Genomic DNA, 14,924 nt, shown 5'->3' on the forward strand with positions numbered 1-14,924 from the left:
ATGTCTTCCAGCACCCTGGCTGGTGCATTCTGCACCAACTGCAGCTTCTGGGCCACCTTCAAGGCCAACCCCATACAGAGTGCATTACAATGGTTGACTGGAGGTCACCAGAGCATGGATCACTTCAAGTCAAGCTATTTCATGTCATCCTTAGCAGGGAGCGGGGGGGGGGGGGGCTCCATTTTAGGAACTGCACAAAAGCCCCTAACCACCTTAATTCCACCTTGAGGGTACAAACCAAACGTGACTACATTTCAGAATAAAACAAGTATGTGCAGTAGATGAATTATCACGTGCATAGACCCTTTTGTCCTCCTCACCTATTCCAAAAAGATGGATTTTTACCAGCATTACAAAGGTGGATGTATGAATTTCAACACATACACAAAAACTGGCTTTTATCCACTTGCAGAAACTAATACTTTAGTGTTCCAAATTCTGGAAGAATGATCTGGCCCCTTTCCCTGCCTGCTGCAAGTCTGTCATAAAGGAAAAAGACTGCAAACATCATCTATTTACATATGTTCCTGTGATGGGTGACCGCATGTCAGACACAAAGTAATATCTTTTCATTTGTCTGACAGCTGTGACAATGTGAATGAAGGAAGATTTAAAAACAAAAATCCTGAAGGAGGCGTGCTGAAGAAGTATTCTATTCCTCACACTTTAAAATGACATAAAATACAATCCAACCAGGCATTGGAATTAAGCACAATTATAATATCAGCAAGGAATCCTTTTATTTTTGAGGGGAGGGGAAGAACTCATCACTTTTTTTCTGAAGCCATTTGAGTCACACACACAACAATCTGAGAGAAGAGACGTTTGAGACAAAACAAGATCATTCATCATCGCTGGAGGGGAAGAAGAATTTTACAGCCAGCCTTAAAATTAATCCCAAATGAGGGAGTCTCCTTCCAACACGAACTGAAAATTGGCAGGTCACTTGCTCTGCAAAGGAACGGTTTCTGCCTGCACGTTTCGGAGGGCGCTAGGACCCTGCGCGGGAGCAGCAGGACGAAGGCAAAGAAGACAATAATTTGTTCCATTGTAATGAGAACTGTGAGTGTTGGCAAGGGGCACTTTTTCACAGGGCCTGCCTTCTTCCACTAACGATTTTCAGTGCCTCCTGTTAGCCAACCCGGACAATTTGTTCAGTTATTGCAACGGTCAACGTATTTGATCTTGCGGGGGGGGGGAAGCCCCTCTCCATCAACAGTTTAAATTAAGAGAGGGGGGGATATGAAAGCAAAGCCCAACTCATCATCAGCCTATGCAGGAGCAGGAGGGGTTTGGGAGTCAGCTGTATGCAGGAAATCTCTCACATCCTGAGTTTCCGTGCTCTCTCGCTCGCTCTGTAACTGTATATTAATGGGGCTGTTCTCCAACCCCAGCTGATGAAAGTTTCTCAGTCTAGGCTAAGATGTCCATGCGTCGCCATGCAGAGCGGCTACGCTCCCTTCCTCCTCCTCCTCAGCCCCCTTCCCAGCTCTTGCTCCTGCTGCTGCTCAGCCTCTTAATAGCACCACCATCCGGGGCTCAAGGTAAGTTGGAAATGCTTATATACGTAACATGCATGCATGCACCGCCAAAGCGGCCCTCCCAAGTTCTGTCAAACGTCCACGTTTTGCATTTCTTTTGTCCTGCAAGAAAGCCGCCCTTTCGGCATATTTTCTCTGCTGTATCTCCCCGGCACCTCTTCTTCTCCCCCCTTTATATTTTACCCCCGAGTTGGTCACACTGAACAGTCCTCCCCCTACCGCCCCGCTCTCCTTTTGTGTGACTGGTATATAGAAGGGAGCAGCGAGGAGCCGGCATTTCTCTTTCTCTGTCTCTCCGGGCGCTTCTGTCGGCGGCTCCTTCCAGCAGCCGGAGAGCCGAGCTGGGCGGGAGGCTTTTGGGCGGGGGTGGTGGCCGGGGGGACGCTCGCCTGGCGCGAAGGACGGAATTCCCGCCCGCCGGCGCCCGAACGCCTCCCACGAGCGCGAGCCCTTCCAGAGGCGGCGTTTCCCTCGGCGCAAAAGCGCGGGCTTTGCCGCTCGGTTTCGAAAATGGGCACAAGAGGCGCTGCTGCCGCTTCGCGCCGGTGTTGCCGTCAGTCACTTCACGCCAAAGGGGGTTTCCGAGAGGCCATCTCTCCCCCCCCCCCAGGACTCCACCCCGCCTTCAACAGCTGTGTGGAAATGATAAATGTAACAGGTGAAACTCCCCGTCCACCGCCGCCACCATTGCAGTCCTGCATGCCTCGTGGACACCTGTTGAATGCCAGCCTGCCTGCCTGAGTGCTGTGAAAGGCAGAGGACGCCGAAGGCGGGGCGGGGGGGGGGGAGAGAGAGATCTGCTTCACTTTCAAAGGTTGATTTCAAGACAAATCACGGGTGAATTCTAGGAACAGTGAAATGTCCCAGGAAGGGTCCTCAGGCAGGATTACCTCCAGCTAAAACTTTGAAAGGTAATTCCCGAATTCAATGGGGATTCACTTTTTAGATAAGGCCATAGGAAATGTGTGTGTGCAGCCCTAGTTGTACATGCCGTTGCAGAAGTTGCTTATTATTGTAAATTAAGTGGTGTGCGAATATGGATTTCAGTACATAAATATTAGCCTGCCCTGTGTGGGTTTTTTTAAATAAGCTTTTCGTTCTGTTTGTTTTCTGATTTGATACCAATAAGTCACTGAAAAGCAACAACAGGGCTGTTTTTTTCATTGGCATGCAACTTTTACACTACAGTTCTATGCACACTTTCATGAGAGTGACATCGTTCTGAGTAAATCTGTAGAATTTTACTTCTACCCATGTTACTAGAAATAAGTGTGTTGACCTGTGTGCATGGTTGGGTGCCCCAAGAATAGAGGCAAATATAAGTGAATCTGTAGTATGATAAAGTACACAGCCTTGTTCTCACATAACACTGCCATCCTTCCCCAACCAGGTGCCCTCCAGGTGCTAATTTAGACTGCAATTCCCACCATCCTTCACCACTGGCCATGATGGCCAGGACTGATGAGACTTGTAGTCTAAAACATCTGGAGGGCAGTGGATTGGAGAAAACTGCGCTAAACCATGGTTTATTTGGCTCAAGGGGTAAGTAACATTTTTTGGCTTGATGATCACATTGAGGGGTTGCTATCTGTCCAAGGGCTACATACCAAACTGAGCACATTTAACACATGCAATGTGTGTACAAATCCACATACACTTAGTGGCGGGGTGGGTGAGATGCAGTTTGCGCGCGCACACACACACACACAGTGGTAACTCGGGTTAAGAACTTAATTAGTTCTGGAGGTCCAATCTTAACCTGAAACTGTTCTTAACCTGAGGTACCACTTTAGCTAATGGGGCCTTCTGCTGCCGCCACACGATTTTTGTTCTCATCCAGAAGCAAAGTTCTTAACCTGAGGTACTATTTCTGGGTTAGCAGAGTCTGTAACCTGAAGCGTCTGTAACCTGAAGCGTCTGTAACCCGAGGTACCACTGTATATATATGTACACACATTCAGATTGCAGGGGTGGGAAGCAGACAAGATGAGCCCGTACACATGCACATTCACACAGAACAGATGGAGCGGGACGGACTCAGGAGCAGATAGAGCCACACAGAAAACAGGATTTTCATTCTCCAGGGCAGTGCTAGAGTAGGAGGAGAGTCTCCTGTTCTAGCAGTTCCCTAGGGAGGAAGAAACAGAGCCACCTCTTACCTTTGAAAATGTCCTTCTTCCTATGGTATGGCACAATTGTCAGAAGGTATTTGACAGGAAGCATTAAGAAACATTTCTTCCAGTTTCATCAGCCTTCCAGAGATGTTCTAACAAGTGCACTCACCTGGTGCAACAGAGAAAGAAGCTAAAAAGAGGTGACATCCCCATTCCCACATCAGCAGTGACCACAACAGTGGAGGCACAATGATGCCACCTGCTGTATATTTTTTAATTTTGGGGGGGAGGGGAAAGGTAACCAAATTATTTGGTAGTTGGCTGGGCTTCATGGATCACCTAAAATCAGTTGGGGTGGGCAGTGGACTTGGGCCATGGGTTAGCCACCCCTGGTTTAGTTAAAGTGAGATTTGTTTGACTATCTGAACCCAGCCCAGTATATTAACTATGCTTTGTTTTCTGGAAACAAAAGCACAATATGAGCAATGTTTTATTGTTGGCTTATGAACCATGGCTTGTTTTAATGATGGTTTGGTGTCATGTCTGAACCCAGCAGCTATGCTTAACCATGGTTTGTTTGATCACACCACGCCAGGTGCTCAGCCTGCTGTGGAAGAAACAAGTTTGGGTGAACAATACATGGCTTGTTCATTTGCTTGTTGTACTATAGCTTACTGTTGCATGTGAATGCAACCAGTGTTTGGAACCTTCCCCTTGGAATATTTTCTCAGTATAATAGAGCTGCAGAGCTCTAATTCAGATTAAACAATGTAGTCCTATACATGTTAGAAGTAGCCCCCACTGAGTTCATTTACACTTATTTTCAGGAAGGCGTGTACAGTATTGCAGTGTGCTAAAACTGGGCTTTTGCATGGAACAGAACCTTCACCACCACCCATAGGTGCCAACTGAAATAAGGCAAGTCCCAATGGTGGTGTGTTTTTGGCATTTGTTAAAATAACCTTGTTTGCCAAGCAGTTGCTGGTTAATGATACTTAGCTTGTAGTTTTCCTGGCTACTGTGGAGGTTGCTGTAGTCTTTTTTTAGTGTTGATTTTATTGAATTAGTTTTGTAATTGTGAACCAGCTTTCATTTTTTAAAAAAATGAAATGCAGCATAGGGGTGTTTTAAATAAATAAATAACGGGATAATGATATGAGTTGATGAAGGCCATCTGTGACCCACCGTGCTGATAGATGCAAAACTTAAAGCGACATTCTCTAGCTCTTGTCAAGCGCACATGCTTGTGGGATTTGACTCACAGTGTACCTCTGTACTGAATTATGCTGCTTCTAGGCTAAATACTTGGCACACAGGATCCATAATATGATCGGCATGGTATTTGTGTTAGTTTAAGGAGAAAAATTATACACCTGAGATATTAAAGCATAAAATGGGTTACTGTGAATGTAGGGTAGGCACTTCACAAAGCAATTTTATGAGTGCTTAACTGCCCAAGTGTTTATGTAATGAATTTAAATAGCTCTGAGAGAGTGTTTAAGAACTTAGATGAATAGCAAAAAACACACACCCTATACTGCTTTTTGTAGGCAACTTATTCAGTCTCTCTTATATCGCATATCAGGTCTGTTTGTTTCTTTGGACTGCCCCATTCCAAATGTTATGTGTACTTTAAAGTCAAAGCCAGTTTTGGATAATCTGTTAGGGTACTTGTCTCAGCTGCAATTAATACAATAATTACAGTACAAATAATGTATTGAACTAAAACACAGAACATATAGAATTGCAGACAGATACTGATCTTGCCAGTTTGTCCCAGAACCAGATGGACCCAACAACTACAAATAAAAAACTGAGATAAACACAAGCTTCTGTATTTGAAACGTTCCTCATTATTGAGGATGAATTCTGCCTTAATTTTATTGAAACGACCTTCTGTAGTCATTGAGTAAGCCATGTTATAAAAATTTGTTTCATTTGATTTTATATTATGAAGTCCATTACATATGCTTTACCTATCTACATTCCATGCAACATGATTTGTTTAGTATGAAGTATCATAGAATCATAGAATTGTAGAGTTGGAAGGGTCTCCAGGGGTCATCTAGTCCAACCCCTGCAATGCAGGAATTCTGCCCACAGCCTTCCCTGAGTGATTGAAGCTTGCACTTAGTCACAGGCAAGCACATGGCCTAATTCATTGTTCATTCGCATCTATGTGTATTGCAACAGACCTTCAAAATAGGAGATTTATGCGTTATTTAAAAGTATGCAAAAAAGCAAAGTTAGCCTTATAGGCCAGTAACAAAAAATCCAACCAAAACATCACAAAATAATTTGCAAGCTTGCAAATTCTCTATAATTCTTCACCAGCTAGATAAACAGAATGGGGAAGGAAGGAGAGGGAAGAAGAAGAAAGTTTGCTGACTTGTGTCAAAGCTATGGGGTATGTATCTGGTCACAGTTATAATGTGAGAGGAGGTAGCAGACATCCAGACAAAGCTCTTTTAAGTGCTTTTCAGATATTAGGTTGCACCAAGGACTGCCAGGAAGAAGAAACATAGTAATGGCTGCCTCACCATCTCTAAAACCACAAAAACTAGAACTGACCCAGGGACTAGTTGTGCTCCTTCCCACCTATCAAAGAACCCGTGTGCTTTTCCTGGTTGCCTGTGTGAATAGTTGCAGACTTCACAACTTGAAGTATTAGCAAACTTCCCTGCCCCCGCCCCTGCCTATGGATTGTTTACCATCTAGCCCAGTGATGGCCAAACTTGGCCCTCCAGTTGTTTTGAGACTACAATTCCCACCATCCCTGACCACTGGTCCTGTTAGCTCGGGATGGTGGGAGTTGTAGTCCAAAAATAGCTGGAGGGCCAAGTTTGGCCATCACTGATCTAGCCCAATGGAGAGTTAGGGAGAACTTGGAAGGTTGCACGCCATTTTGCAATATTTTAAATCTTTGTTTTGTAATATACAACTGCAAGAAATAATGAAATGGTGGGAAACTAGGGAGTTTGGAGTTCATCACATCTGATGTGATATGAGACCAGCGATTCAGAAAGTGTCAAGGTGAAAGTCGCTCAAATTGCCGCTCAAATTCGATTGTCTCCAAATTATACTGGCCTTTGGCCTTTGGTCCCTTGAAGGCTCCTATATTGAAGCCTAGAGGTTTCTTTTTCTCCATCTCTAGGAGAGTCCTCAAATCAAATTGTTGGTCCCGCATTTCTGTACCTTGTCTCACTTGCTAGTCCTGATAGTACTACTGCCAGAAATTTATTTACAGTGGTACCTCGTGTTGCATAACCTCCAGGTTTGGAATCTTCAGGTTACGGCCGCGGCAAACCCAGAAGTGTATACTTCCAGGTTTTGCCGCATGCGCAGAAGTGCTCTATCGCATTGCACACGTGCACAGAAGCAGTGCCTCTAGTTACGGATTTTTCAGGATGCGCACGGCACCCGGAAACGAATTAAATCCGTAACCAGAGGTACCACTGTATTGCCAGTGGTGCATTGATGACATATACTCTGGAGGAAGGAAGGCACTCTGATGTGTGGCAGGAAAGGGAGATGTCTGAATATTAAAGAGACAGGGGTCTGAGGTCGACTGGAATAAGGCAATCCTATTTTGTGGATAGAATCCAATTTAGATTAAGGCAATTATAATTAGTTATATGCCCTTGGTTTGCAATGAACCAGTGTGGCTTTGAAAAATTTGGGACCAAACTGAGAGTACAAATTATTTTTGTAATGACTGAAAGTCAGTGTGGTATAGCAGTTTGGGTGCTGGACCCTAGACCTGAGAGTCTAGGGTTCGAATCCCCACTCAGCCATGAAACTCACTGTGTTACCTTGGGCCAGTCACCATCCCTCAGCCTAACGAACCTCACAGGGTTGTTGAGAGGATAATATGGAGGGCAGGAGAGCAGCTACTTGAGCTCTTTGAAGGAAATGTTGGATATAAAAGCATAAATGAATGTCATATGATTACAAAATATTGATAATAATTTGAGACAGAATACTAGGCACACTCACTAAGGCCTGTTTGATGCATTAAATCTTTCTTATAAGTAAACATGCATTGTTAGTCTGCAGTTCTATTCCTACTTTCTGGGAGTAAGGGCCATTGAATTCAATGGGGCTTACTTCTGGGTGGACTTGTATAGGATTGTGCTGTCAGCTATTTTCATAGCATGTCAAATCTACCATGCAAAATATTTAAAATATGTGCACTTTGTGTTTTTTAAAAAATCCAGTAAGACTTTAGCTATCATCCTCAATGCTTCAAAAGCATGGTGCTATTAAAATGACTTCATTTCAGTGTCATTTCTGGCCCAGAACTTGAGTAAGAATGAGGACGACTTGAATTTACTGTTTGTGTATCTGAAAATACAGTACAATGAAACCATAGATTGGATAAACACATTTTTTCTTCTCCAAAATATATGATCTAATATGGCAACAAGTGGAATACTCCATGGCCTGTTAATTGTGCTGGCTGATAGCATACAGCAAGGCATACAGATCTGAATGTGGAACTTGGCAAAAATGCCTCTTGCATCTGTTGCCAGCAGTTACACAAAAGATCCTAATCAGGCACATATTTGAGACTTTTTCTGGTAGTGTCCTCAATTTGTTGTGGTGTATGTGTTTTTATATTTGTGTCCCTTTCAAAATATGAGCTGATTGAATGTAGCAAAATATCCCGCTTATGGCTGCTTATCTGTGAAAGATTAAATTACAATGTGAACGTCGCGCCATCTGAATGGTGATATGATGCAAAACACAAAAATATTGAATGAGTAATCCTTCAGCTCTTTGTCTTGACACTGCATTAAGTGAAATGAACATGCAAGCAGGCAGGAGCTGGAAGTATTTGAGTTGTTCTATTTATTACTAGCCGCAGATGCAAGGACTAATCCCTATGTATTAGTTCTCAAGGTGCTTTTTGGTAGAAACTGGGGGGGAAATATAAGGAGGAACACTGTTTTATCTTTGTAAAACTGATCAAAATGAGATGTTGGTCACATAATATAGTTACAAAATTTACAGTGGTATTGTGTCTATGACTTTTCATGCCATCCTTTGTTCTCATAGCTGTGAATTAAGCCCTTTGTACCTATATATTATATATATTAAATTTATTGGCCGCTTTTTTAACCAAGGTAACTCAAAGCAGCTTACTATACAGTGTTAGAAAATCAGATATATAAGCTAGGCACCAAATGGCTCCTTAAACCAGTGTTACCATCGCCAAAATGGAATGTACATTATTTCCAGTAATAGATGCATTTTTGCACACATTGCTTGGCTGGAGAACTGCATTGCAAAATTTGGAGAAATGAAAGTTTTTAAAGATGTCTGTGTTTTGTTTCACATATAGTTTCAGAAAGTATGAGTTAGGTAGGTTCACCTTCACATGTGAATGGAACTGAATTTCTTTCCCATTTCTAATCACCAGCTGCTTACCTGGCTGCTTCATCTTATAGTAAAAAGCCCCTCAAATTTATCTGTATTTTGCCATTACATTTTGCCATTTCCCTTCTCAGGGCTCACCCACACTTCCTATTGTCCCTCTGCTTTCCCCTAGTGGGAAAACTGCTCTTAGCACTCAGTTGGAGTAAACAGCAATACAGGTTTTCTCCAGATTTATGTTTTCTCCTGTTTAGCACTAAGGAGTGGGTTTTCCATGGGAGCAAGGGGGGAACGGCTCAGACCCATACCAAGAAAGTGTGGGTCAAGCCAATATACAAGAAATGAAAGGTTTATAGAGATACTATATTGACATATAAACCAGGTATTTTTAAAGATACAGTCAGCTTTGAAATAGTTGACTTATATAAGTTCTGCTCTTTCAAGCTGCACCAAACACATGCTTGAATGACTGATGGAGTCATATGGCTCCCAGAATGAAGCACTTTATTGTGTACAGAACTGCAGGCTTCCAAAGGTTATACCACAGAAGCTGAAATATTAAGAAGACCCAACTGTTAAGGAAGCATGTGCTACAATGGGTACTATTATATTTATGAAAGGCTGTTTAATCCCTTCTCAATATAGCAGTGTATTCAGCTAGCCAAGTAGTAAAATTAGCAGTCTTGAGATTATAAAATCGTAGAATCATAAATTTGTAGAGTTGGAAGGAACCTCATGGGTCATCTAGTCCAACCCCCAGCAATGCTGAAATCTCAGATAAAGTACCCATGACAGATGGCCATCCAACCTCTGTTTAAAAACCTCAAGGAAGGAAAGTCCACCACCTTCTGATGGAGTCCATTCCACTCTCAAACAGCTCTTACCTTCAAGGTTCTTCTTGATGTTTAGTTGGCATCTTCTTTCTCGTAACTTGAAGCCATAGGTTTAGGTCCTACACTTCACAGCAGGAGAAAACAAGCTTGCTCCATCTTCCATGTGATAGCTTTTTAGATATTTGAAGATGGCTATCTTCTATCCTCTCAATCTCCTCTTGAGAGCCAGTGTGGTGTAGTGGTTAAGAGCGGTAGTCACGTAATCTGGGGGACCGGGTTCGCGTCTCCGCTCCTCCACATGCAGCTGCTGGGTGACCTTGGGCCAGTCACACTTCTTTGAAGTCTCTCAGCCCCACTCACCTCACAGAGTGTTTGTTGTGGGGGAGGAAGGGAAAGGAGATTGTTAGCCGCTTTGAGACTCCTGAAGGGGAGTGAAAGGCGGGATATCAAATCCAAACTCTTCTTCTTCTCTTCTTATCCAGGCTAAACATACCCAACTCCCACAACTGTTCCTCATAAGGCTTGGGTTTCTAGACCCTTGATCATATTGGTTGCTCCCCTCTGCGCACATTCAAGCTTGTCAATATCTTTGTTAGTAACAGCCAGAACTGGACATAGTACTCCATGTGTGGTCTGACCAAGGCAGAGCAGAGTGGAACTATTGCTTCCCTTGATTAGGGCACTATACTTCTGTTGATGTAGCCTAGACTAGCATTAGCCTTTTTTTTTTGCTGCTGCATCACACTGTTGCTTCATGTTACGTTTGTGGTCTACTAAGACCTCTAGATCCTTTTCACACGTACTACAGGCAAGTCAGGTGTCTCCCATCTTATTTTTGTGCAGCTGGTTCTTCCTGCCTAAGTGTACAACCTTACATTTGTAGCTATTGAATTTCATTTTGTTAGTTTTGGTCCAGATCTCCTCCAATTTGTTAAATTCAAATTGTCTCTTCTGTGTCATTAGCTACACCTCCCAGTTTGCTAATTTAATGAGCACCCCCTCAATTCCTATTCCAAGTCGCTTATAAAGACATTGAACAACAACGGGCTCAGGACAGAACTTTGTGGGGCTCCATTTGTCACTTTTTTCCCAGGATGATGAGGAACCATTAGTGAGCACTATTTGGGTTTGGTCAGTGAACCAGCTAAAAATCCACCTAAAAGCTACCTCATCCAGCCCACATTCTACCAGTTTCTCCACAAGAATAGCATGGGGGACTTTGTCAGAAGCATTACTGAAATCAAGATACACCATGTCCACAGCTTTCCCCTGATCCGCCAAGCTTGCAACTCTATCAAAAAAAGAAATGAGATTCCTCTGGCATGACTTGTTTTTGAGAAACCCATACTGGGTCTTAGTAACCACAACATCCTTTTCTAAGTGCTCACAGAACAACCATTTAATTGTCTGTTCTAGGTCCTTTCCTGGTGTTGATGTCAAGCTGATGTTACCTGGGTCTTCTTTTATCCCCCTTTTAAAGATGGGAATAACATTTGCCCACCTCCAGTCTACAGAGGCTGGAGATTACACCTGCAACCTCCTTTAGTACCCTTGGGAGAAGCTCATCAGGCCCTGGAGATCTGAATTCATATTGAAGGCATATTTTGTCTTGCGGGTTTTTTATCAGTACATTGTAGCTCAGAAGGAAGTGATTCACTGAAAAGGAAGTGATGACACTGAATATTTCTTTGAACTGCAATGTAGCAAAGTTTCTTTTAGCTGCTTAGCTAAAGGGGCAGTAATACTTGAAACTCATCCTTCTCATTCGAGTAGTTATGTCTTATGAATCTAAGCAATGCAAAAGATCAAATGGACATGCAACAAACCTCCATGTAGATTAGTTTGAAGCTGGCAGCCCTGTCAAGTTAGAGAGAGGATACATTTTGATTAGAAGCAGAAGGCACTGAATTAATTTCAGAAAAGCATGGAGTCATCTAGCTGCTGTTTTGTCCTCAGGCTCATCAAAGGCCTTAGCTGATCTTTAATGTTCTAAAAAAATGTTACATGACTATTAATTTTGTAGAGAAGAAAAATACATGATGTAAATGAACAAGATAAGCTGGAATTAAGATTAAAAAGAAAGAAAAGGAAGCAGCAGGATGTGCTGTTGAATAAATGTTTTGTGGAAGAAAGAGTACACTTTATTCCCTTTGTAGGATTCAGTAAGACTTGTACTGTATATACATAACACTGAATAAAAGGTAAAGGGACCCCTGACCATTAGGTCCAGTCGTGACCAACTCTGGGGTTGCGCGCTCATCTTGCTCTATAGGCCGAGGGAGCCAGCGTTTGTCCGCAGACAGCTTCCAGGTCATGTGGCCAGCATGACTAAGCCGCTTCTGGCGAACCAGAGCAGCACACGGAAACGCCGTTACCTTCCCGCCGGAGCGGTACCTATTTATCTACTTGCACTTTGACGTGCTTTCAAACTGTTAGGTTGGCAGGAGCAGGGACCGAGCAATGGGAGCTCACCCTGTCGCGTGGATTCGAACCGCTGACCTGATCAGCAAGTCCTAGGCTCTGTGGTTTAACCCACAGCGCCACCAGCGTCCCTAACACTGAATAGGACTTAACATTTTTAGCAGATCATTCTAGCTATTCTCAAAGACACTATTTGATAGATACTCATTTTCTAAAAGCTGGAAGTAGTGCCAGCATTGCAGCCCCTTTATCTTTGTAAACTTCTCTGCATGGATAACTTTTACAGATATTGGTTAGATTTTCAGAATGCCCGTTGAGGTCAGTAATGAATGGAATAGGGCTGAAGAAACCACAGCCTAGTCTAGATAGGATGCCAATTGCATTTTTTGAGTGGACTGTTGAGATTGTGGATATGGCTACTGTATTTTACATTGGGTCATACTGCTTGTGGTGTGCTTCTAGATTGTAAGGAGGTAGCTGTGGTCAGGAGTTAATGAGCTTTAGCTAATACACCAGCTGTCCTGCCTTCAGGAAAATGAGGAACCTGCTGATGACTTCTAACCTTAATACTGATCCAGAATTTAGGAGCATAGCTCTTGGGAAGGGGTCATCTGCATAGAGTATCCACTTGACCACTGTATTCCTTTTTGTTTTAGAAAGTCTCTGCATTGCATATTATCTAGGAGATGTTGTAGTTCAATGATCAAATCTGCAAATCTAAGGTGGAAACATAGGCTTCATCTTTTTGTGTGTGGAACGAAGCACTAGGAATGATCGAGGAAGCTGATGCCATCCTCTAATGTGGTCATCTGAGTAGTTTCAGAGCCATGGTAAAATAAAATAAAACAGAAATCACAAGCTTTATGTGGGTTTTCCATAAACTGAAAAAGTTGCCTATTGTTCTAGATGGGTGTATTCTTTTTCAAATGCAAGTGTCCTTGACTGTTATTCCCCTGTCAGTGTTTGATTGATAATTCTGCATTGTAGATGGTATCCCGTTAACAATTTGGGACCAGTTTACCTGCAAGATTGCCCTACCCCATCTATGCCCACTTGACCATTTCAATCTGTGAAACTCTAGCATTGTTACAGGTGCCATATAATGCTCCTTCTGAACATTTCTGTTTAGCCAAGCATGTTCAGATATGTAGAATGTTGATGTGTGTTTTAATTGGGTTCTTTTTTTAGCTTATTTTTGAATTTAATTATTTTTGAATGTTTTAAATAGTCATTTTTACCTATTTTTAATGATAATTTCATTTTTAAAAATTCTTTTTGTAAATTGCTTTGAGGTTTTTGAGACTCAAGTGGTAGATAAATAAATAAATAAGTAAAATCATGCTGCCCACATTTTCGCCAAGCAGAATATTCTGACAGACTGATATTTTATTAATAATGTTAAATGTTTGTGATTATTAAATACATCTATTTCTTTAGAGGGCAGCAAGTGTTAATTCCTCCACAATTTTCCATATTGTTTATCTCTCAACAAAGGCTTCTCTTTCCCTTTCTGTGAGTAAAAATAAAAGTTCTTTTTCCCTGTGTTGTTTACTTCCATGGCAGCATTAAGTCTTTCCTTTCATGATGTTATGGAAGGAAAAGAAGTAATAATAAAAGCGTTGTAGTATATTGAAGATTGTTATCATTTGAGCTCATACTCCTCTGAAGGCTTGTGAGCTGAGAAGAATAAAATGCTTTCCATCTATATCTGACCAATGATTGGTAGGAAGTATTTTCATTATGTTTGAGCAAAAAATAAAGGGGTACTATATGATTGAAAGGAGCTACTTTCAGTGCACACTGAATTTTTTAAAAAAAGTTTCACACTTATGATTTTTATACGTCTTACTATAATAAAAACTTTAAAGCAACAAATAGCATTTCCTAAAAACTGAATAAAAATAGATAAAAACAAAATGCAACCATATTTCTTAAATAAAAGCTGAGCAGTGTGCAAAAACATTAATAAGTAAGAGTCAGGGACCAAGAAAGTCTGTATAAACTTAAGTTTTTAAGGAGCATTTAAAAGGAATTACTGTCTCTGCCTCACAAATTGCCTGAGAGAGGACATTCCACAGAGTGGGTGCAACCACCGAGAAGGCCCACTTCCATATTGTCACCAAGTGACTATCTGGCGGACATGGAACAACAAGCAGGAGCTCTTCCAAAGATCTTAAAGACACATGACATTAATGCCTGTGCTACATTTAAATGGGTTATAATTAAGAAATATTTGATTGAAAAAGGAAAATAAATGTACTGATTAAAAAGGATGAAAACCCAAAGCTTTAAAAGGCTCAGTAAGATGGGGAAAAGTCTGCCTTGCCACTTTCAATCTAATGTAAAGCTTGCCATAAGCTATAATTTTATATTTACAAATGTACCAGCAAATAAATTATAATTATTAATTTAGGTAAAATTAGCTTGATACTCAGCTGGAGCAACTGGGCTCTAACTGTGATTAATTCTCAATAGTACAGTGCTGGGCCATGTGCAAAGTATTAGGGCATTGCCCCCCAAATCACAGTACCTTTTTGTAAATAAGTTTCAGTGATTGATGCACTGTTCACAGAGATGCCAACCAGTAATTGTGTAACAGCAATGGGTTGGGTCATGACCAATAACATTTTAAGGTTTCT

The 14,924-nt window shown here is 41.9% G+C and overlaps 1 protein-coding gene across 3 annotated transcripts in view; it reads left to right on the forward strand.

The window, feature by feature from the left end:
* Positions 1-567: 567 nt before the first annotated feature.
* Positions 568-14,924, forward strand: part of ADAM12 (ADAM metallopeptidase domain 12) — a 177,999-nt gene continuing 163,642 nt past the window's right edge. Inside the window, exons 1-2 of one of the 3 annotated variants that reach the window (XM_053388910.1) lie at positions 568-1,062; positions 1,413-1,544. In XM_053388910.1, the coding sequence (XP_053244885.1) occupies positions 1,424-1,544 (121 nt within the window). In that variant the 5' untranslated portion in view covers positions 568-1,062; positions 1,413-1,423. Of the gene's footprint in view, positions 1,545-14,924 lie in introns of all 3 variants that reach the window. The other 2 variants (XM_053388914.1, XM_053388911.1) reach the window with 2 other exon arrangements.

Source organism: Podarcis raffonei, chromosome 5, assembly GCF_027172205.1.
Source record: "Podarcis raffonei isolate rPodRaf1 chromosome 5, rPodRaf1.pri, whole genome shotgun sequence".
Lineage (NCBI taxonomy): Eukaryota > Metazoa > Chordata > Lepidosauria > Squamata > Lacertidae > Podarcis > Podarcis raffonei.